This window comes from Carettochelys insculpta, chromosome 5, assembly GCF_033958435.1.
Source record: "Carettochelys insculpta isolate YL-2023 chromosome 5, ASM3395843v1, whole genome shotgun sequence".
Taxonomy (NCBI): domain Eukaryota; kingdom Metazoa; phylum Chordata; order Testudines; family Carettochelyidae; genus Carettochelys; species Carettochelys insculpta.
In genome coordinates, this window is record NC_134141.1 from 25,114,168 (window position 1) to 25,136,364 (window position 22,197).

Consider the following 22,197-nt stretch of genomic DNA (forward strand, 5'->3'; position numbering starts at 1 on the left):
CTCTCCCCGAGCGAAGCTCCGACGCGTCGGGTTTTCCCCCACTGGTGACTGCGGCGTCTCCGGGGCTCCCGTCGCGGGTATCACGCGCTTTCAATAAACCAAATATAGCACTCGCCTTCTGGGTGCAGCCTCGTTTCTGGGGAACCTGAGCCTGGTTGGCTACAACAAGTTAGATAAGACAGGGGGATATGAGCCTTTGTCAGAGTCTGATGGGGAGATATTAACACCCAGGGCAGAGAAGCTGGTTTTGTAAGCTGCGAGCCACTCCCAGTCTCTGTTTAATCCTTGGTTAATGGCGTCAAATTTGCAAATGAATTGCAGCTCAGAGATTTCTCTCTCCATTTGATTTTTGAAATTTCTTTGTTTCAGAACTGTCACTTAAATGTGCCACTGAGTGTCCAGGGAGATTGACGTGTTCACCCACCAGCTTCTGTACATTACCATTCCTGATGTCTGATTTATGTCCATTTATTCTTTTACGGAGAGACTGTCCAGTTTGGCCAATGTAAATTCCAGTGGGGCATTGCTGGCACATGATGGCATATATTATATTAGTAGATGTGCAGGTAAAGGAGCCCCTGATGGCACAGTTGATGTTAGGTCCTGTGATTATGTCACTGGTGTAGACACGTGAGCAGAGTTGGTAGCGAGGACTGTTGCAGGGGCTGGTTCCAGGCCCAGAGTCACTGGTTTGCGATTTGTACTGGTTGCAAAGGATTTGTTTAAGGTTGGCAGGCTGTCTATGGCGAGGACAGGCCTGCCTCCCAAGGTCTGTGAAAGTGAAAGATCATTGTTCAGGATGGGTTGCAGATCACTGATGATGCGTTGGAGAGGCCTTAGGTGGGGGGTGTATGTGAGGGTCAGTGGTGTTCTCTTGTTTTCTTTGCGAGGCCTGTGTTGTAGCAGGTGGCTTCTGGGTACCTGTCTGGCTCTATCAGTCTGTTTCCTCACTTCCTTAGGTGGGTATTGGAGTTTGAGGAAAGCTTGGTAAAGGTCTTGTAGGTGTTTGTCTCTGCTGATGGATCAGAGCAAATACAGTTGTACCTTAGTCCCTGACTGTAAACAAAGGATTGTGTAGTATGCCCTGGATGGAAGCTGGAGGCGTGTAGATAAGCATAGCGGTCCGTGGGTTTTCGGTATAGGGTGGTATTTATCTGACTGTCACTTATCTGCACAGTAGTGTCCAGGAAGTGAATTTCTTGTGTGGACTGGTCCAGGCTAAGGTTGATGGTGGGGTGGAAACTGTTGAAATCACGGTGGAACTCTTCAAGAGCCTCCTTCCCATGGGTCCAGATGATGAAGATGTCATCAATGTAGCACAGGCAGAGGCGGGGCGCTAGGGGACAAGAACTGAGAAAGTGTTGTTCCAGGTCAGCCATAAAAATGTTGACATACTGTGGGGCCATGCGGGTGCCCATAGCAGTGCCACTGATTTGAAGGTATAATTTGTCCCCAAATCTGAAATAGTTGTGGGTGAGGACAAAGTCACAAAAAACCAAGTCAGATCAGACCGGGGATATAAGCCATTGTCAGAGTCTACTGGGGAGATCTTAACACCCAGGGCAGAGAAACTGCCCTTGTAAGCTGTGAGCCACTCCCAGTCTCTGTTTAATCCTTGGTTAATGGAGCCAAATTTGCAAATAAATTGCAGCTCAGAGATTTCGCTCTCCATTTGATTACTGAAATTTCTTTGTTTCAGGACTGCCACCCTTCAGGTATGTATATGTTTTAGGTATTTGCAACCAACTGGAAAGAAGAAATAGCCTTCAAATGGAAGCTGATTGGTTGTATGGAAAGTAAGTCGTAGATTGTCATTGCTTATTCAGCATACCATTCCCCTCCTTTTGAGGAGGGCCCTCAACAGATTCATGTTAGGAGTGGATGGGTATTACACCGTAACAGTTGGAACTGACAGGACTTCTACCAGTGGCATTAGGATTTCTGCATCCTCCATTCCTTACAACTGAGTTGACACTATCTCAGCTGCCAATATAGCTTCCAGCCATTAAGAATGGGGCAACTAGATTAAGGAGCTACATGAAAGCAAAACTGGAATAACAGAGTGGACCAGATTCTGGTCTCATTTATGCTAGTGAAACCCTAAAATAATTATTAAACTCAATGAAGTTACCCTGAATTTACAGCAGTGTAACTGATAAGCATTTGTCTCTCATAAGTAATAAAAATATGCAAAAAGAGAAGCTAATAAAACACACATATAAACAGCAAACTAAGGAAGACACTATTACAAACAACAAAGGGACAATGGAAAGGTCCATTCTGCTCTCAGAACAATGCCAGTTTTACTCCATTACAATGTGTTTCCAGAACAACCAAATATAAACCATTGAATGTTTGGGATCCCACTGTTGTTTTTGAAGGTGTTGCATTACTATACTGAAACAATCCAAAGAACTGAGCTTAGAGCAGTTACATGATGATTTATTTTTAAGGCTTCTGAAGCGATATTTAGGTGGCTTATTCTGATGACATGTCACATAGCTGAGGTATCAGAATTAATTCTTTGCTTTGCTATGCTTCAGTTATGCTGCTCCAGTGATGCGAGAGGAGGTATTTGCTTAATCTAACAGGTGAAACTGGGCTCCAGGATATTCCCAAGATATTTGAGGTTTCCTGCTTGACACAGACTGATGGATTGATTGATGTCTCCATCCCCTATCACAGCACAGAGACTCTCCAATTTGGGGAACATTATGCATGCTACCTTATTCTTAATTGTCCCTAGCTATTAAGGGGTCACATGTTGCCCTGAGCCAGTGAATTCAAGAGCCACAAAGTGTCTTAAAAACACCCTTTCCTCTATCATTCTTCTGTCTAGTGCAGTGGTTTACAACCTTTTTTCATTCATGGACCCCCTAAATTGTTTCAAATGGTGGTATAGAGCTCTTTGGAAATCCTAAAACTGTCTGGCTATGTCTACACTAGAAGCATGTCTCGACAGGGAAATCTCAGCAGAACCTCTGTTGACAGACTGCATCTACATACAATGGCCATGTCTACACTTGTATTCCTCTTTCAAGAGGTATGCAAATGAGGGTTAATCAAAAATGCAAATGAGGTGCAGATTTGCATATCTGACCTTGTTTGCATGTTCTTATTTTAAAATAGCTTCTTTCGAAAGAAGATAACCAGTGTAGACACTGCTTTTTCGAAAGTAAACCCCCATCTTCGAAAGAATCCTTCTTCCCATCAAAAAAAGGAACTTGCTTTGTCAAGGGAGAACTGCCAGACTGCACTGCCCTCTGGTGCCAGAAAGCAGAATGGCAGATCTACAAAGAGGGCTGCCTGGCAACCAGAAGTTGCGTGTGTTGAAAAAGAGCCTACGCTGCACGTCTGATGACCACACTCTGTCGACAGAGTGCTTTAAGCATGTAGGCCCCTTCTGTCGACAAAACTCTCTAGCATAGACCCAGCCTCTGAGAAACTGTTCCATGATAACAACAACTTTTTGTGGACCTCTTAGATGTAGTCTGAAGCCCCCATGTTAAAAATAATTGGTGTAGTGCAAAGAAACAGAGAAGTACAGCAGTCATATCCTATTGAGGGGCGAAATGATACTTCTTGCTGCCCTCAGAACTCTCTCCATAGGGGACAAGTTCTGCCCCAATTGTACCCAGATAAACCTGACATCAAACCTGCATTGATGTGTGCATTAAGAAGCATACATTATTACATACTTATGACTGAAAGCAGAATTTAGCCTTTTGTCTCTGAGGATTTGAAACTTCTAGCCAGCCACTGACCTAACATTGTGGAATTAGATCAGACTGAAACAGAGGTGACAGACTGACATTATAATTATGTAATTTTTGCACAGATTTTACACTTACTTCATATATAAAATAGGAATACTCAAAGGTCATTGGGTAGTATCCAGAACAACAGGGCCAGTTGGTTTTAACCACCTTATTTTCACACTCTTTCCCAGTTATGTGGTTTGAATTTGTATGTAAACTGAAATGGATGTTGAGTAATGAGTCTGCAATATAGCTGACGTACAAAGCGTTAACTATCTAGCACTGCCCAGTTCAGAACAATTGAAAACTGCATCAAACCATTCCATTTTTGTTTGTTTCCATTTCCTGTTTCTAAAAGTAATAGTGATTTCAATGTGGAGGCATTTCCTGGGGATTGGTAGCCAGCTGGGATTGATGACCTTCAACTAGGCATCAATTCCTCCCAGCTGGTCATTAATCCCCAAGAGATGTGCTATGCTTCAGGAAGTATTGGTTAAAATGACACATGTAAAGATTTTTTTGTTGTGTGTATATATTTTATTGGACAAACCCTCTGATTAGGCCTCCTGTGTTTTAAAAAAAGGACACCAAAAAACAGTTGATTGGAGACATAAGTTAAGTCTGCCCAACCAAAATAAAAACCCTGCAGCAGTGAGTATGAGAGCCTGAGCTGTTGTCTACATATTATGCCAATAACTAGAGAACATAGTGTTTGAAATGGAGCAATAAAATAAGACATTATTCAAAATTACATTTTATTAGATGTTTCCAAATCATCAAACTAGCCATCTTGCATACAAACACATATATAATGTGTTAGGAGTTAACAGGTTATGTGACTGTATTTTCTTGTTAACATAAATGCAAAATATTTGTGGTCAGGTAAAGTATATATAAAATGTTAGTGTAGAAACTGACTTGCTTAAAAAATCAGACCTGTAGTATAAACAATGTGTGCCTCTCCTATTGCATACAAACCAATAACAATATATTTTAATATAGTATTAATTACACTGAACCACACTGGAAAATCGATGAAAGTCCATTTGTTATTCACATGGATGGCAAACAGATTAATTATAGTAAATGGTCTGGCAAAGAATAGCAACATATTCATTCGTATGGAACATTTAAAGCATTACTAGTAAGAGACTGCATTTTCCTAAAGAGATTTGTCATCATGAATAGTTGCCAACATGCAGGATATTATTAATATCCAATACTATTTACTTATTTCAAAATATTTATAAATCTTGAAATAAAAACAAAACCCACTTTCTATTCAACACAAAACATTCATTGAATGCAGATTTACAGTAACAAAATATCAGATTTTAATTGTGCCCTTTCTACCTTCTTCTCTTTACCTGTGACAAAAATGATTTACAAAAAAGCATTCATATCAAAATGGGAAGCCTTTATATAATAACTAATATCACATGCAAAAGAGAAAAAAGACAATAAGAACAGTCTAAGAAGCCCTGAGTCAGTATCTTTATTGCAGAGGCAAAGGACAGGGGCATGCTGAGTTCTTCGTATACACTGGTGACATATTCATAAAAGAGTCCTCGGTTTATTGTTTTATCCAAAAAAAAAGGCAGGGGTTGTGCAGTTTCTCACATATAATTTACATGGTGCTTCATTCATTTCAGCAGGACATATTTAATACTCAATTTCATTTAAGTCATCAGAATCCCCAGATGAATGCTGAGTAAGTTCTCCCATTTCTAAAACAGAGAAGAGGGAAGCTTATTAAGAATTGTCATATTTCTTCACCATTTTTACATACACAGAATTGAAGAACTGAATTACCATGTTGGTTTTTGCAATAACTGTGTACTTTCTAAATGTACCATGGGATCTTTACTTGCTACAAGCTATCAGAGAGGTGGGTAAAATCCAGCCTGCCAAAACTTCACGTCTGGCCCACCACAATCTTCTGAACGAGACTTTTGGTGACCCTGTGGCACCCTCAGGCATGCTCTCTGCCTGCCACGCCCTACAGACCACTCAAAGCAGTCAGCTGTTGGAGCCAGCACATGGTCCCAGCAACCAGCAACTTTGAGCAGTGTGCAGTGTGGCAGGCAGGGAGCTGCCTCAGAAAAGTACCTCCCAGCCTTAGCCTGCACCTGGAACCCCAATCCCTCTGGCATCCTAACTCCCTGCCTGAGGTCATAACCCAAACCACCAGGGCTCTCTTCTATACCCCTGCCCCTGGACACAACTCCCTCCCAGACTCTGCACTCCTTCCTACACACCTCCTCAAGTTCAGACTCCTCTCCCACACGCAAATCCCCTCCTGGACTCTGCACCCCAATCATCCATCCAAGGTCACAACCTCCTCCTTCTTCCCAAATTCCCTCCCACAACCTACCCCCGGCACCCCAGTCCCCTAACCCCTAGCTCTCGTCTTCACCCAACCTCCCTTCCACACCCCACAAACTCCTCAATAGATGTGTAGCCCTTGAACACTTATCAAAATCTTGGTGCTACCAGGACTTTGGGTTTACCTCTCACCCAGCAGTACAGTGGCCTTTCATACCATATTATTGTGAAGATGGTTCAGTGTTGACTTGGAAAAATGTCACATCTGACTAAAAACCACTAACAGTAATACCTCAGTATGTCCTAATAATATAAGCAAGTTTAAAATTTACCTATACAAGGTCCAGCCTGGAACAGAATATCATCTATAGCAATGTCACTTCTTATTGACATGCCGCGAACTGCTTCAATAATAATCTGTTTAAAAAAAAAACCCAAACCCACGTTATGGTTTTAATAAATATTACATCTAAGCACAGGTCTATACTAGGACGCAAAGGTCATATCTACATATGCCCCTCCCAGGAGCATAAGCAGCAGGCAATTTAGCATGTCCCAACTTGCTACTAGACATGCTAAATCAGTCCCTGGGAGATCAATCTCCAGAGCATCATCCATCCTAAGGAAAACTATATCTTGTAAAAAAATGCAAAACCAGGCTGTTCTACAAAATATATATATATATATGCGCTTAGTGATTAGCATATTTTAGCAGACTTTATTTTAATTGATCAGAGAACTGGGATTTATGTGATACCCAGAAAAGGCCAATCAGCTCTCACTATGTGGTATGCAACTGTCCTGCCCTAAAGCTGTATGATAAATAATCATTTAGTGATGTCACATAGTCCTTTTCTTGTTTTTTCATATCCTGTCGTTCTTATCTCACGGGCAAGAGGAGGGCAGAATTTTGTGATAAACCAGCAAGTTCTTCTTCTTTCTCCTGTAGATTAATTTTGCTTTTAATAAAAAGCATTTTTTCTAATAAATCTCTGGATATTTAAAACAAAAGAACCTATCAATATAAATTTCTATTTATGGTGACTGGAGGCCAACCTCGATCAGAATCTTCCAGATCTGAAGAAGTGAGTCTGTCCCATGAAGGCTTATCACCTAACAAATTGTTAATCTTTAAAGTGCTACAGGACTGCTCTTTTGTCTTGCTCCAACAGACAGAATTATACCTCTGACTTTAACAGGACTGGATGCAGGTTCTTACTGTACACACAAAATTAATATACAGGTCTCACTGAAGTCGATTCCAAAGCTCCCATTGACTTCAAAAGGCCAAGATTTACTCCAGAATTACTTGAGGCACAGCCAGAAGAGGAAACACAGCATTACTACAATTTTTAATTAAAAAAAAACAACCTATTTGAATCTAATTGTATAAGGGATTTTTTTTTAAAATAAATTAAATATAAATTCTGATAGACTGGGGTAGTTAAATTCTTATATCAACAGAGAGTTATTGTCATCAAAAGTATGAGGTTCCCTGATAATAAGCATGTGTCTATTCTGGGTCATTTGCAAACTGAATTAAGCATTGCAAAGGAATACAATGTGGGCATATTTTGTTTGGTTGTGTGTGTGTGTGTATGTGTTTGTTTCACTTATGCAAGGGCCAAGATGCAGTAATTCTGGTGAGTCAGGAAGTCCTGAATAGTGGAAGCAGCGGCTGGCAACCCTTAGCATGCAACCTTTCAGGGTATGTGATGGATTGTAAGCCAAAGGCTGACAATTCCTGATCTGGCGAGTGTAATAAGATGATCAATTTTTTTACCCAAGTTACATAATTTTAGATGTCCCTCTAAGAAGGCTTTTGGTTAATAATTATAGAATAACTGAATCTAAAGACAAGTATCAAGGGGTAGCCATGTTAGTCTGTATCCACAAAAACAATGAGAAGTCCTGTGGCACCTAATAAACTAATAGATTTATTGGAGCATAATCTTTCATGGGCAAAGACCCACTTCATCAGATGCACGTCACATAACAGATGACCAGCAGTTGGACAGATGAAATTGGTAACTGCATGTGCAGCTCTGAGACCAGTAAAATGTGCATCTCAACCAATGGAGACACATCATTAATGAGTCCAAATTTCACTGAACTGAGGGGTTATTGATCTACAGTGACACTGATAGAGAAATGTAAAACCAGTTGTGGAGAGGAAATACAAGCAAACATATACAAAAATGTTAAAAAGGGAAAGAAAAACTTTAACTCCTGTAGGATTTTATGTACATAACTATGCAAAGTATTTGGGACAATAAGGGCATGTCATTTTTATTATCATCTTTTCTAAATCAACATACAATTACATTTATTAAGTATTCACAGTAAAACACTCCAAGCAGCACAACCTTGGGTATAACATTATCTTCCAGCTGTTTCATTTCCTGCTGTAACTTTCATGAGTGCATTTCTAACCTTCATAGCTAGATATGCAGAAATGTGGTTGGCTTAAATACATGTCTAAATTTAATGTGAGTGGGGCCCAGATTTTAATAATTATGCACATAACTTGCATGGTTTATTTGCATATGGGTTGATATGCACAGTTTATGTAATTACATGGACAATCTTGAGAATGTTGATTTCAAAAAGGGCATGCAAATATGCCTGCCACAGAAAACTGGGCCCAGTCCTGTGAGGCACTGAGTATTCTCAAATTCCATTGCAGTTTACCTGGAGTTTAGGCCAGTTGGCACCTTGCAAGACTTTGCTTCTAATGGGGCAGTTTCATCATTAGCTTAAGCTATATGCCAAATTCAGAAAGTCACAACCATGAAGAGGCCATGAGAACTGTACTGTACTTTGGCAATTATGCCAACTCCAGAGAACGTCGGGCAGGTGGGAAAAAAACCCATTAATGAGCATGATAGAAAAATGAGAGCTGGAAGATTTAGCTAAAACCATTGATAAAAAAGGTTGGAACAATATCATTTAAATTAATATACACAAAAATGGACATGATCAGTGATATAAATTGAGATGTTCACATTTCCAACCCTCTTACAACTGCATCTGATATATTTCCTTCCTTTATAAACTGGAAGTTCCTCCCTCCTCTAAAATCTCCAGATCTCACTGAAACACCACCTATGTTAGTTTTTTTTCTTCTGACTTCAAATGGAACCCATTATCTAAACTAAACAATGAATCCCAGAGAACAGTGCAGTTTAACCTTCCATGTGGCTCAGTCTTTTGCTTACCTGATGGTATTTATCACATTCATATTCTGTCAGTCCCTTTAGCCATGTGATGCTCTGTTCACCTCTCCTTCTCCATAAGAGAGTCTCTTCTCTATCACCATCTTTTTTCACATAAACATTTAACAATCCAGTCCCAGATCCATACATATGATAGAAAAATGTCAAGCACTGCTTTCCAGGGATCCCTCTTAGTGGCCTTGAAGTCAGACGTGCTTTCTGTCCATAGACCATATAGGATGCCTCTATGTACATGTAATATCCTTAAGAAGATACAAGACCAAAGCTTAGCAAAATAAAATGATTTTTCACCTCAGTTTGTTCAATTATTATAAGGCTGTGTGTGAAACCTGTTTAAACATTTATCACAGCACCATTCAAAAGAGGATGACTCTGTTATATAGCAGAGCAGAGTATATGAATGATGAATGAAAAATATTTTAAAATTAATAATGTATGCAAGGAAATGCTAAAACATGAATGGTGACAAAGAGGTAACATTGGACATAATACAATCCTGAAGTATGTAAATACATTTTATGGAAAGGTTGCATATTTTAAAAATATACATTGTTTCAAATTTTTGCTTGTGTGGTGGAGGGATGGCATGGATTTTTTTTTCTTTAAATTTTGTTGGCTAGTACACCTGAGTAAAGAAAGGAATACTGATTTAGATCAAAGGTGCAGCCTCTAATAATTCAAATAAAGCCATGAGTTTGATAGCAGTAGAGATTTAATTATGTTAATGTATGGGCCAAATTCTGCCCTCAGATGCATGAACAGGGTTCTTTCTGATTGCAGATGTTCTAACCCAGTGGTATGGCATGAGAGAGGCAGAATTTCACTGATTTGAGAGTTGACTGATCTCCTGGAGTATAATGGGAGTTGTGTATATGCATCAGAGGTCAAAATTTGGCCTTATATTTAGAATTGGTGCTTTTGAAAAATTAAAGGAATAAAAATAAGTCTTTTCCATAGAAGACATCAATCATGTGTCTGTTTCAGTGAACAAGATGTGAAGACACAAGTAAAGAAAAGTGATAAGCCAAAGCACATGAAGGATTATGCTCTGAAGTCTGAATTGTGGGAGAATTGGTATTAATTGGCAGAAGACAAATGATTTTTCCTTTGAGGGCCATTACACAGCTATTTCAAGTTGGAGCATACTGATATATCAGAATACTGGGAAGCATCCCAAAGTCCCATCTGTTATTTGTGGCAACTATTTTGCATATTGCAGCAGACTCCACCAGTAACTGATAAGTTTAAATTTTGAAGCAGCTGTTGCTGTGGTCCCACTGCTCCCTTCTTGTCATGTTGGCAAGGAAAAGCTGCCCTTCTATTCCTGTGAATAAGAGAGTTTACAACGCTCTTGGGGAGAGAGGGAATTCTTAAGGATCACTGAGACAGAAGCAGCACAGACAATGTCAGGAACAGCTGGTAGATGCTCTGAATGTCTTTGATGATAGTCACAGTCCCACTATCTAAGATCATTCTGAAGAGGTCCTCTGTGGCCAAGATACATATATTTTTATTATTATTATTTTGGTAGTGAGTACCAGCAGGAGAGAAAAGGAGAGATGTACCAGGCACGGAAGTATATAAGAATATCTACAGCTGCATATCTCCAAACAAAAGGGTACTCCCTCTAATCTGTCAAAGGAAATTTCCAAGGCTATTATACAGAACTGAATGCATGCTGGGATTTGAGATTTGAATATGATTTTGCTTAAGTTATTCTTGAAGTAAAAATCCAAACTAGCACTGTTACAGTATCCTAATATAGTTCAGTGATAGTGTCCTTGATTTCAGTTCTGACAGTCAAATCAGGTTATAAACTAGGTGATTAGATTTCATCATCACATTTATAAAGTTCCCAGGATATCTGAGTGTGCTAAATCAGTGAAATAATGACTATGAAAAATATTTTTATGATGACTGCAATAAGATAGACATCCCAAAATTACTCTTTTTCAGCACTTTTGAAAATCAGGACACCATCCTTTCTTGTCTCTCTCATTGGTTAGCGGTCTACACAATCAGACTGCTTCCAAGGTCATGAGCACTGTGAAGAGAGCACACTCCTTTCGTAGAGTGAGGACACCTCTCCACAATGCCACCTCATGCAAATACAGGGGTTTGGAACATGTACAAGAAAGGGGATAACAGACCACACTGTGTAGCAAACCATGCAGGTGGAACAAAAATAAACACACGTGCACCCTCCTTTTCTTTATGATGGTGGTTTTCAACTTGTGATCAGTGGAGCCTTATATCCAAGATTTCTGAAGTGTCCACATCCCCATTCAAAAATTGTACGGGTCCACAAATCAAGAAAGGATGACAACCAGTGCTTTATGACATTACAGCCTGGTTATGAACCACAACAAAGCTGGCAAAGGTGATTTAGCACAGTGCTTTTATATTACTACATACAGAAAAGTAATACTGTGCTAGACACTAAAGTAATAGTGTATATTCACCTATACAGGTATCACAACCACATTTAAAATTATTCAGTCATATGGATTTAGAAAACCCTCAGAAAAAATAATTTACCCCGTCTTTCTGATTGGGTTCATACAAATTTAATTTGTGCAAAAGAAGCAGGAGTTAAAGATGACAAAGACCCACTATTATTAGGTCATCTAGTTCATGACCTGCCAATATAGGATTGGTTCCAATGCTACATTTTCAATCATTTTTCCCAGTTTTAAATGGATTCAGCAGTACGACTTCTATGATTGCCTTTTGGAGACTATTTTACAGTATCAAAGACATAATCATCATTAAGACAATTTTTCCTGTTATTCAGCCTAAACTTTTCTTTCGCATAATTTAACTATAACAACTGCATCAAATGTGCTCATATTTATACGTGATTTGGTTGCTTCCATTTTTTATTTATAATATCATAGAAGGAACTGAATTAGAGATTTCGCATACTTGTGCTTATTTATTCCTGAAATGTACTAATATTCCTGCCTCCATGTAGTATGGTTAACACTGATTGTGGGCGAACGTGATTGCTTTGAAGACTGAAAACTAGAAGTGAGGTTAAAACTCTTCCACATATATTCTCAGTTCCATACTTTATAAGCAGTCAAGAATATTCTCCTTCATTGGCATCCCTTTCCTTTCCTGTATTAGCACAGAATTTTCCAATTCTGCCCAGGATATAGCAATTGGAGGGGCTTTATTGAGAAGTGGAAAAGTGATGTTCTGCTGAATGTACCTCTCTCCTATTCACAAATATCCATTTAGAGTGTGATTAGAAGGCAAGGCTCTTATTATTTTGTAAAATAGAAACAAAATAGTTTTGCAGGTGCTCTTAAATGCAGCTGTGTAAGACCCGACATACGTATTTGAAATAATGTTAAAATGTTTTAAATTCAGCTGTGCACAGAATTTAACACTGTTTGGGAACTCATTTTGGACAAGGCCAGACTGTGTTATAATCAGGCTAAAATAAAGAAAGTGAGGTTAGAAAGTGAGATTAGAACAGAATAGCTTGAAGGACCAGCTGAAAACACAGTGGCTCAGTCTGGAAGAGTCTCAGAAAAGGGTTTGGGATCAGGGGTTCAGGCTAAAAGAGTGTTCTTAGTGCTAAGGGTGAAAGAAGCTTTGTTCTTTTATTTGATTCTCTCTGTAGTTTAGAGTCACAGGACATTGTATGTTCTTTGCAAATAAACAAAGCTGCGTCCAAGAAATACGTATCACCCATTCCCACTCCCAAGTAGAACACCTACAGGGCCCCAAATCTGAGGAGCTGCTCAATCAAAAAGAGGCCATGCAGTACACAGCTTTTAGGCTGGCCTTCAGCACAGTGATGAATTTAACTCACTATGCTGCAGTCAGTAGAATTATTTACATTGATGTAACTGAGCCATACTTACTTTGCTATATTAAAGCAGCCAGGTGACAGCAACCATATGAATATTCCAGCTAATTAGATCTTCAGAAGTTGTGAAACTAGCACTAAGCCCAATATGTAGGGATAAGGGGCTCTTTTCTCTTATGTACAGCAGGGCCAGGATTTGTCATATGTGGTCAATTTCTTCCTTTGTCTGCACATATGTATCTATCACTGAAATCAGCATAGTCCTAGCATACACATGCAAGATCAAAATTTGGCACTTGGGTTTCACAGTTTTCAGTCATACCCTGGATCAAACTGACAGCTTGTATAAAGTGGCATAGCTTTACTGAAGTAATATAAAATAGCTGTTTTGAAATCAATGCTGATTTAAAGCAGCTGAGATTGTCATCCTCTATGCATATCCATAGCCTGCTGATAAAGGAATTAAAAAAGTAATCAACAGGAAAAATTAAAAGCAAAATTTATTTTATTTGCATTTTGAGAACACTACATTTTGTCCAGCATTTATGTTTCTATATTTGAACATTTATTATAGTAACTAGAAAATGTGTGTAAACTAATAGGAAAGCCAAGCTCTGCTTAGCCACAGAGAATTTAGAGCAAAGATAGGGGTAGCTTACATTTCCCCACTGATGTGTCCTAACAATGTTCTGAAGGACTGCAGCAAGACAAGATGGGTTGTCTCCATTTCCATCCAATCACCATTTCTCTGTTAGGAATACCAACCAGCAAAGGTGGGAAGTCTGATGACATTTGTGATGTGAACACCTTTCCCCTCTGACAGCCAACTCATTTCACTCAATCCAAATAAAGACAGGAAAGACAATAGGAAATGGACTGATCCTCAAAGTAGTAGCATCAGTCTCCATATTATAAGATCTTACTCTGAAAAGATTTACAAGCTTAAAAATATATTGTATCATTCACTTAAAACTAATTTTCTTTTTAACTATAGACTTGTAAGTGCGCCCATGTCTCCCATTTTCATCATTATAGCATTTCATTTGACTTTACCTTAAAATTCATAATGTAATTAAACTGCATCTACAAGTGCTACTCTGCATCCTCACATACTTAAAAAGCAACAAGGGTTGTTAGCAAAGGGCAGTTGATTTGTAAGGATAAGTCAAATGAGAGTGAATTTAAAAATAATTTGCTTACCAGTGACAAGGTCATTATATATTTTTCATTACTACATCATAGGGTTGGAAGTACTATTATTTTCTGAATAATTAGTAAATTCTCTATTGTCTATGTAATTATTCCCAATAAAATAAGATTTAGCCACTGTTATAGTAACACACAACCCAAATTCTGGGAGATAAAATAAATAGAACCCTACAGTATGATTCCTTTATTGAAAATAGCGAATCTCTTTTTCCAGAACAGCTATAATTACTGAGACACATTAGTGAAAACATTTTGTTTTCAGCAATTTCCTATACCAGTTAAATACTATAGGCAGGCGCAAGAGAGAGATTAAAACATCATCGTCACAGACATAGCTTACCTGAAAGATCTTACTATAAATATAACAGATCTTATTGGTTTTGAATAACAATTTTGAACATGCAGGTAAAAACTTTTTTTGTTTTGCTCTACAATATGATTTCAAATGACATTCATTTAACTGTCACTCTGTTCTGAAAGTTCAATGTGAAGCTTAACTCACCTACCCCAGTAGTGTGGTCTCCTTTTGGTCCAGTGTAAGAAGTGGGAGTTTGACCCCTTCTCCTATGCCAGCTGCTTCGGTTTCTTCTCTCCTGGGTAAATTCACACTCGTCCCTTTCAAAAGTACATTCTCCAGGAAAAGGTGACAACATCTCTGCAGTGAGAAAAGACTGAGTTATGTCAAAAATTAAGGTGCGCAGGTGTCCAGTTTTCGACTGGGACAACTGGTCAGAAAGCTATATGGTTGGCTCCAGTCAGTACTGCCGACCAGGCTGTTGCTCATCAACTTGGCAGCTCTGAGTAGTGGAGCTGGCAGGCTCCCTGCTAGCCTCCATGCTGCACAGGTCCTAGGAAGCAGCCAACATGTCCCCTTCAGGCTCCTCCTTGTAGAGGCAGCCACGAAGCTCCACACACTGCCCTGCCACACCCATTGGCCAGGGACTGCAGCCAGTGGGCATGAGGGAAGTGGAGTACACACTGCTGCATGGCAACACGTTCACCTAGGTAAGTGCCAGCCACAGCCTGTACCCCAGATTGCCCGCCTGCACTGCAATGCCCTGCATCAGACAAGAATTCACGCCTACCCTCCGAACCCCTCAGTCACAACCTGGAATACCCTCCTGCACCCAAACCCCTCATCCCTGGCCCCACCACAGAGCCTGCATCTCCAGCTGGAGCCCTCTCTCCTCCCCAACTCCCTGAGCTAGTCCTGTGAAAATGAGTGAAAGAGGGAGGGGAGAGTGAGCAACAGGAGGGGAGTGAGATAGTGAGTGGAGGCGGGGCCTTGGAAAAGGAGCAGATCATAAGTAGGGCCTCAGAGGAGAGGTGGAGCAGGGGTGGGGCAAGGGTGTTCAGTTTTTTTATATGTAGAAAGTTGGCAACCCTACTGAAAATGTATGGCTGGACACATTACTTACATAATCTATTTTATCCCTCCATTTATTATATCTCTTTATGCAGAGAAGAATTTATGGCATATGAGAGACATGGCATATGACACACAGCTCCAAACTGGAACACTGGGTAAAACCTCAACTAGATCCTACTCTGGATCAGAAAGTCACCATTTGGACTCCTCTCTAACATATATTAATATTCTTTTGAACAACCCTGCCATTCTACTAATAGATCATTGGCTTGCTGGGACCCTGACCATGCAACAAGATCTGCTAGCATAGGCCCTTCCACCAGTCTGATAGCCTAATGAGCTTGGTGGACTGCGGGCATTCATAAGGCATTATACTAGTAGATCCTATCATAGGATCAGGGCCAATGTTATATGAACACAAATGGAAAAAGGTTTAGCCTTCTGGGACCACAGTACAAGATTATGCATTTCCTTTGTTTCAGCTGATAATATCACAGCAACATGAATTCCCTGAACTACTTGAGGCTTTTAGAATATCGTTACATAATGCAGAAGAAACAAACAAACAATCAATCTAAAATTCATATCCTGGCAAGTACGCAAAAGAGGAAATGCCTTTCAGCTATTCTGTTTTAATTTTTGTTTCATGAATATTCTAATCTGCTCTTTTACCCTAGACTATCCCTTTATTCTTCAACCATTCTACCCTGTTGGGATACTACGGTCCTTTGTGCTTGTGTAAGTGCATGAGTTACAACATATGAGGTCAGTAATCCATACAAGGATATGAATTTATGTATGTAAGAGACATAGTAGTGTTTTTGAAAATTCTGTCCAAAATACAGTATGAGAAATATGTACTTAGTCATATACAGACTGAATTTTATTGCTCCTTCTCCAAGCCACTTTTCCTCTTTTTATTCAGTCTGCTATGATGAGAAACAGGAGTACTACATACCCACCCCTCACCTCCCCTTAAATCCTAAACAATATAGCTCAGGATTAAAGTACAGTCATCATAAATACCAGTACAAGGGTTGATTCTGATTTTTACTGTCAGGCAGACTTATAGGAACAAATTTAGCTCTGGATTAAGCACATACAGAACCCCCTGGAGTCAATGGAGTTAACCAGGATTTACTCTTGTGCCAAAATTTGGCCCTCACAGTAAATGAGCGATAGCAGCAGTACTGCAGTACTTCATTGACATTCGCAACCACCACTATTTCAGCTTACCCATGGAATGATAACAATGTGATTTTCTTAGGAAAATGAACACAGAACATAAGAATGGCCATACTGGGTCAGACCAAAGGTCCATCCAGCCCAGTATCCCGTTTGCCGACAGTGGCCAATGCCAGGTGCCCCAGAGAAGGAGAACAGAAGACAATGATCAAGTGATTTATCTCCTGCCATCCATCTCCTGCCCTTGTACTGAAGGCTAGGGCACCATACTTTACCCCTGGCTAATAGCCATTTATGGACCTAACCTGCAAAAATTTATCGAGCTCTTTTTTAAACCCTAATAGAGTCCTGGCCTTCACAGCCTCCTCCGGCAAGGAGTTCCACAGGTTGACTGTGCACTGTGTGAAGAAAAATTTCCTTTTATTAGTTTTGAACCTACTACCCATCAATTTCATTTGGTGTCCCCTAGTTCTTGTAATATGGGAAAAGGTAGATAATTTTTCTACATTCACTTTCTCCACACCATTCATGATTTTATATACCTCTAGCATATCGCCCCTCAATCGCCTCTTTTCCAGACTGAAAAGTCCCAGTCTCTCTAGCCTCTCCCCATATGGGACCCGTTCCAAACCCCTAATCATCTTAGTTGCCCTTTTCTGAACCTTTTCTAATGCCAATATATCTTTTTTGAGGTGAGGAGACCACATCTGCACGCAGTACTCAAGATGTGGGCGTACCATAGTTTTATATAGGGGAAGTATGATATCTTTTGTCGTCTTATCTATCCCTTTTTTAACAATTCCTAACATCCTATTTGCTTTACTAACTGCCGCTGCACACTGCGTGGATGTCTTCAGAGAATTATCCACTATAACTCCAAGATCCCTTTCCTGATCTGTCGTAGCTAAATTTGACCCCATCATGTTGTATGTGTAATTTGGGTTATTTTTTCCAATGTGCATTACCTTACACTTACCCACATTAAATTTCATTTGCCATTTTGCTGCCCAATCACTCAGTTTGCTGAGATCTTTTTGTAGTTCTTCACAATCCCTTTTGGTTTTGACTGTCCTGAACAACTTGGTGTCATCTGCAAACTTTGCCACCTCACTGCTTACCTCATTTTCTAGATCATTGATGAACAAGTTGAACAGGATCGGTCCCAGGACTGACCCCTGGGGAACACCACTAGTTACCCCCCTCCCATTGTGAAAATTTACCATTTATTCCAACCCTTTGTTTTCTGTCTTTTAACCAATTCCCGATCCATGAAAGGATCTTTCCTCCTATCCCATGACCGCCTAATTTACGTAAAAGCCTTTGGTGTGGGACTCTGTCAAAGGCTTTCTGGAAATCTAGGTATATTATGTCCATTGGGTGCCCCTTGTCCGCATGTTTATTAACGCCTTCAAAGAATTCTAATAGATTAGTTAGACACGACTTCCCTCTGCAGAAATCATGCTGACTTTTGCCCAACAATTTGTGCTCTTCTACGTGCCTTGCAATTTTATTCTTTACTATTGTTTCTACTAATTTGCCTGGTACTGATGTTAGACTTATCGGTCTATAATTGCCAGGGTCTCCTCTGGAGCCTTTTTTAAATATTGGCGTTATATTGGCCGTCTTCCAGTCATTGGGTACCGAAGCAGATTTAAAGGATAGGTTACAAACCACTGTTAATAACGCCGCAATTTCACATTTGAGTTCTTTCAGAACCCTTGGGTGAATACCGTCTGGTCCTGGAGACTTGTTACTATTCAGCTTATCAGTTAACTCCAAAACCTCCTCTAATGTCACTTCCATCTGGGAGAGTTCCTCAGATTTGTCACCTAAAAAGGCTGGCTCAGATTTAGGAACCTCTGTAACATCCTCAGCTGTGAAGACTGAAGCAAAGAAATCATTTAATCGCTCCACAATGGCACTGTCTTCCTTGATTGCTCCTTTTATATCTTTATCGTCCAAGGGCCCCACTGCTTTTTTAGTGGGCTTCCTGCTTCTAATGTATTTAAAAAACGTTTTACTATCATTTTTTTAATTTTTGGCTAGCTGTTCCTCAAAATCTTTTTTGGCTTTTCTTACTACATTATGACACTTAATTTGGGAGTGTTTATGTTCCTTTCTATTTTCCTCACTAGGATTTGACTTCCACTTTTTAAAAGCTGCCCTTTTCTCTCTCACTGCCTTTTTAACATGGCTGTTAAGCCATGGTGGTTCTTTGTTAGGTCTCTTACTGTGTTTTTTTATTTGGGGTATACATTTAAGTTGGGCCTCTAGTATGGTGTCTTTAAACAGTTTCCATGCAGCTTCCAGGGATTCCAGTAAATGAGCGATAGCAGCAGTACTGCAGTACTTCATTGACATTCGCAACCACCACTATTTCAGCTTACCCATGGAATGATAACAATGTGATTTTGTTAGGAAAATGAACACAGAAGGAAGCTTCTTTATAGCAAGGAGTGAGAGTGGACAGTTGTCTGGAGCAGGACAAAATCATATCAATGATTTCACATGCGTATTGTCTTACCAGCAATTTGGCAGCTTCCCAGGCTCACTGATATGTCATCAAGTGCCACAAGCCCACAGTCCCAAAAGCTTTTGCACCAGCTCACAAACACCACCTGCAATTTATGAAGAAGATGGGTCTCTGGGCTTTTTTCCAGTAAAAATTGGCATTGTCAGTAGTCCTAACACACTAGACTTTTCTTGATGCATTCATAACCATTCATTTTTTAAGTATTGAAGGGAGTGATTTTAAAAATCTTCCTAACAATTGTCATGTCAGTGTTATTAAAACATTTAAATTCACTGATTTTTAAACCAAAAAAAAACTATTAATACCAACAAAATAACATTTTGCCATCTAATTTTAAGCAAATTATCTGTCTAAAACAGATATGCACTGATTTAAGTTCTGTCCACATACAGTTAACATTTTATTAGGGCACACATCTTTATTAATGTAGGATAAAGAAAATCTCTGAACTTGAATGTCACCTCTGCAAAAACAGATTGCAAATTTAGATTGTTTTCCATTACAAGAAATTTTTCACCCCAGAATTATGAGCAATGAATCAAACTATGAGAAAACAGGCATAATCCATGTTATTCTACAATTTTGGTTTGGTAGTCTAATAAATTCTAGCAAACAGTTTGAATCTGTGCACGCCACAGTACTATAGTGACTGTGCGTAACATTCTAGAGCAACGGGATTTTGAGTTTTCAGGGTAGTGTACACAATGTTCTGACGCATTTAGCCAGCAATGCAGGAACAGAAGCAGGCCTCAATAAAGGGAAACTAGTGTCTCCATTGCAGGGGGGCAAGGTTTCTGCAGAGTAGGTACAGAAGGGTACTGCCAAAGTAGCAGCAGTGGCAGTCACAGCTCTGGGCTCCTTTAAAATGCCAGGCCCGTCTCTTTGCCCCACACTCCCAGCTGCCTATCAACAGGCCTGACTGCAGTGGGTAAACTTGGTACATTTAACAATTTAGCAACTGTCTTTGTATGCTGTTACACAAGGGGGGCTCCAATGACAGTGTTTTAGATCTGAGTTTTGCTACTATGGAGAAAGTTGACACTCCCGCACTAGTAGAGTCTAAAACACTTCACTTTTTTACTTATAGTCTTGAAAATAATAAAATATAAACTGCTGCATGGGATATTCTGTAGGATGCTTCTGGATGCTTGTTCTACTGAACTCGCTTTCACACAACCATCTGTAGCCAGCAAAGAGTTGGGTTTCCCTTTCACTACTTCTCCTGGCCATGGGGAGCTGACACAGGGTGTTAGCACTGAGGGAAGAAAGACTTCTGCTCTACTCTGCAGCTGTGAATGGTGACAGTGTGTGAGGAGGAAGTGAAAGCCGCTGGGATGGAGTCAAGGGAATGAGAATGAGACAAAATGGTGGAAGGAGGCTAGAAGGGATAAGGTATTGTTAGCACAACTGGCAAGAGTGAGGCAATTTGGAATTTAAAAAAAAAATTATGGATGCACCTGTACTGGAATATTTTGAGATTAATGAATAGCCTAAGAATTCAGGCAATGCAAGCTATTCTTCCAACTACTATTCTAAGACTGGAACAAAATTGCTGAAATTTGGTTTTGAATCATGTACTTCCACAAGTATGTTTATGGGGAGAAATTAAACAAGGTTGAAAGAAGCCACAAGATTTTGTGCAGCGTTTGCCCTGACAAGACATCTAGGCAAGGTGCTGATGATACTGATGGAGGGACTGAGATTGCAAATAGAATATCTAGTGGACAAGCAAGTGGGATTCAGGAAAGAGAGAAGTACCATCCAGCAGATATTGGCACTAAGATTGATAGCGGAGAAAGCTCAACGAAAGATCCACAATCTACAACTGCATTGTCGATTTTCAGAGGGTATTTGACAGTATAGATCAGAAAGTGTCTTAGGCAGTGCTGGAGTCATACAGAGTGGATAGCAGACAGATACGGTTATTGAAGGATATCAACAACAATGTGGGGCAGCAGTGAGAATGTGTAGAGAGTTGGGAATCTGGTTTAGAACGAGTAGAGGTACGAGACAAGGAGATCCAATATCAGCGAGTATCTTCATCATGCACCTAGAGAGAGCAATGGACAAGATCAAGGAATAGGTAGAAGGGATAGAAGTGCATGGGATGAGAATTAACAACATGAAGTTTGTGGATGATATAGTTATCATTGAGGAAGATGAAGAGAAGCTAGTGAGAATGGTGCAGGTGCTAAACGAGGAGGGGAAGTGGTATGGACTGATTATGAACAATGGTATTTGGAGATAAGGAAATAGGAAGGAAGATCAGTGTACAGGGGATCAAACTAGAGAACACAGAGAAGTTCACATATCTGGGGAGCAACATAACATACGACTTAGACTGTAAGAAGGGAATAGCGACTAGAATAGCTAAAGCAAGAGCAAGTTTGAAGGTGATGGATAAGATCTCAAAAAGCAACGTGATTAGCTTAGGAACGAAGCTGAGGATCTTGAAAACATGTATGTTCAGCAGAACGTTGCACTGATGTAAGACATGGGCGACAACAAAAGATTCAAAGATAAGGATATTGGCATTTGAGAGGAGTTGTTATTGAAACATCCTGAAAATAGAGTGGATGCAGAAGGTCACCAAGGAGGAATTATATAGCAAGATACAGCCGAAAGAGAACCTACTGCAGAAGGTTATACAATGGAAGTTACAGCTACTTGGGCATATCTGCAGAATGAACAACGAACAAAAAGATCAAGACCCTGGTATAATGGATGGTTCAAACAGGAGAGGCAGGCCCCACAGAGAATGG

The 22,197-nt window shown here is 39.8% G+C and overlaps 1 protein-coding gene across 2 annotated transcripts in view; it reads right to left on the bottom strand.

Moving 5' to 3' along the window:
- Positions 1-4,534: 4,534 nt before the first annotated feature.
- The window catches only part of MAMDC2 (MAM domain containing 2), a 103,164-nt gene continuing 85,501 nt past the window's right edge, over positions 4,535-22,197 (bottom strand). Inside the window, exons 10-14 of one of the 2 annotated variants that reach the window (XM_074994078.1) lie at positions 19,427-19,520; positions 14,851-15,003; positions 9,302-9,561; positions 6,416-6,500; positions 4,535-5,485 (exon numbers count right to left, since the gene is read on the bottom strand). In XM_074994078.1, the coding sequence (XP_074850179.1) occupies positions 5,421-5,485; positions 6,416-6,500; positions 9,302-9,561; positions 14,851-15,003; positions 19,427-19,520 (657 nt within the window). In that variant the 3' untranslated portion in view covers positions 4,535-5,420. Of the gene's footprint in view, positions 5,486-6,415; positions 6,501-9,301; positions 9,562-14,850; positions 15,004-19,426; positions 19,521-22,197 lie in introns of those variants that run through there. The other variant, XM_074994079.1, reaches the window with a different exon arrangement.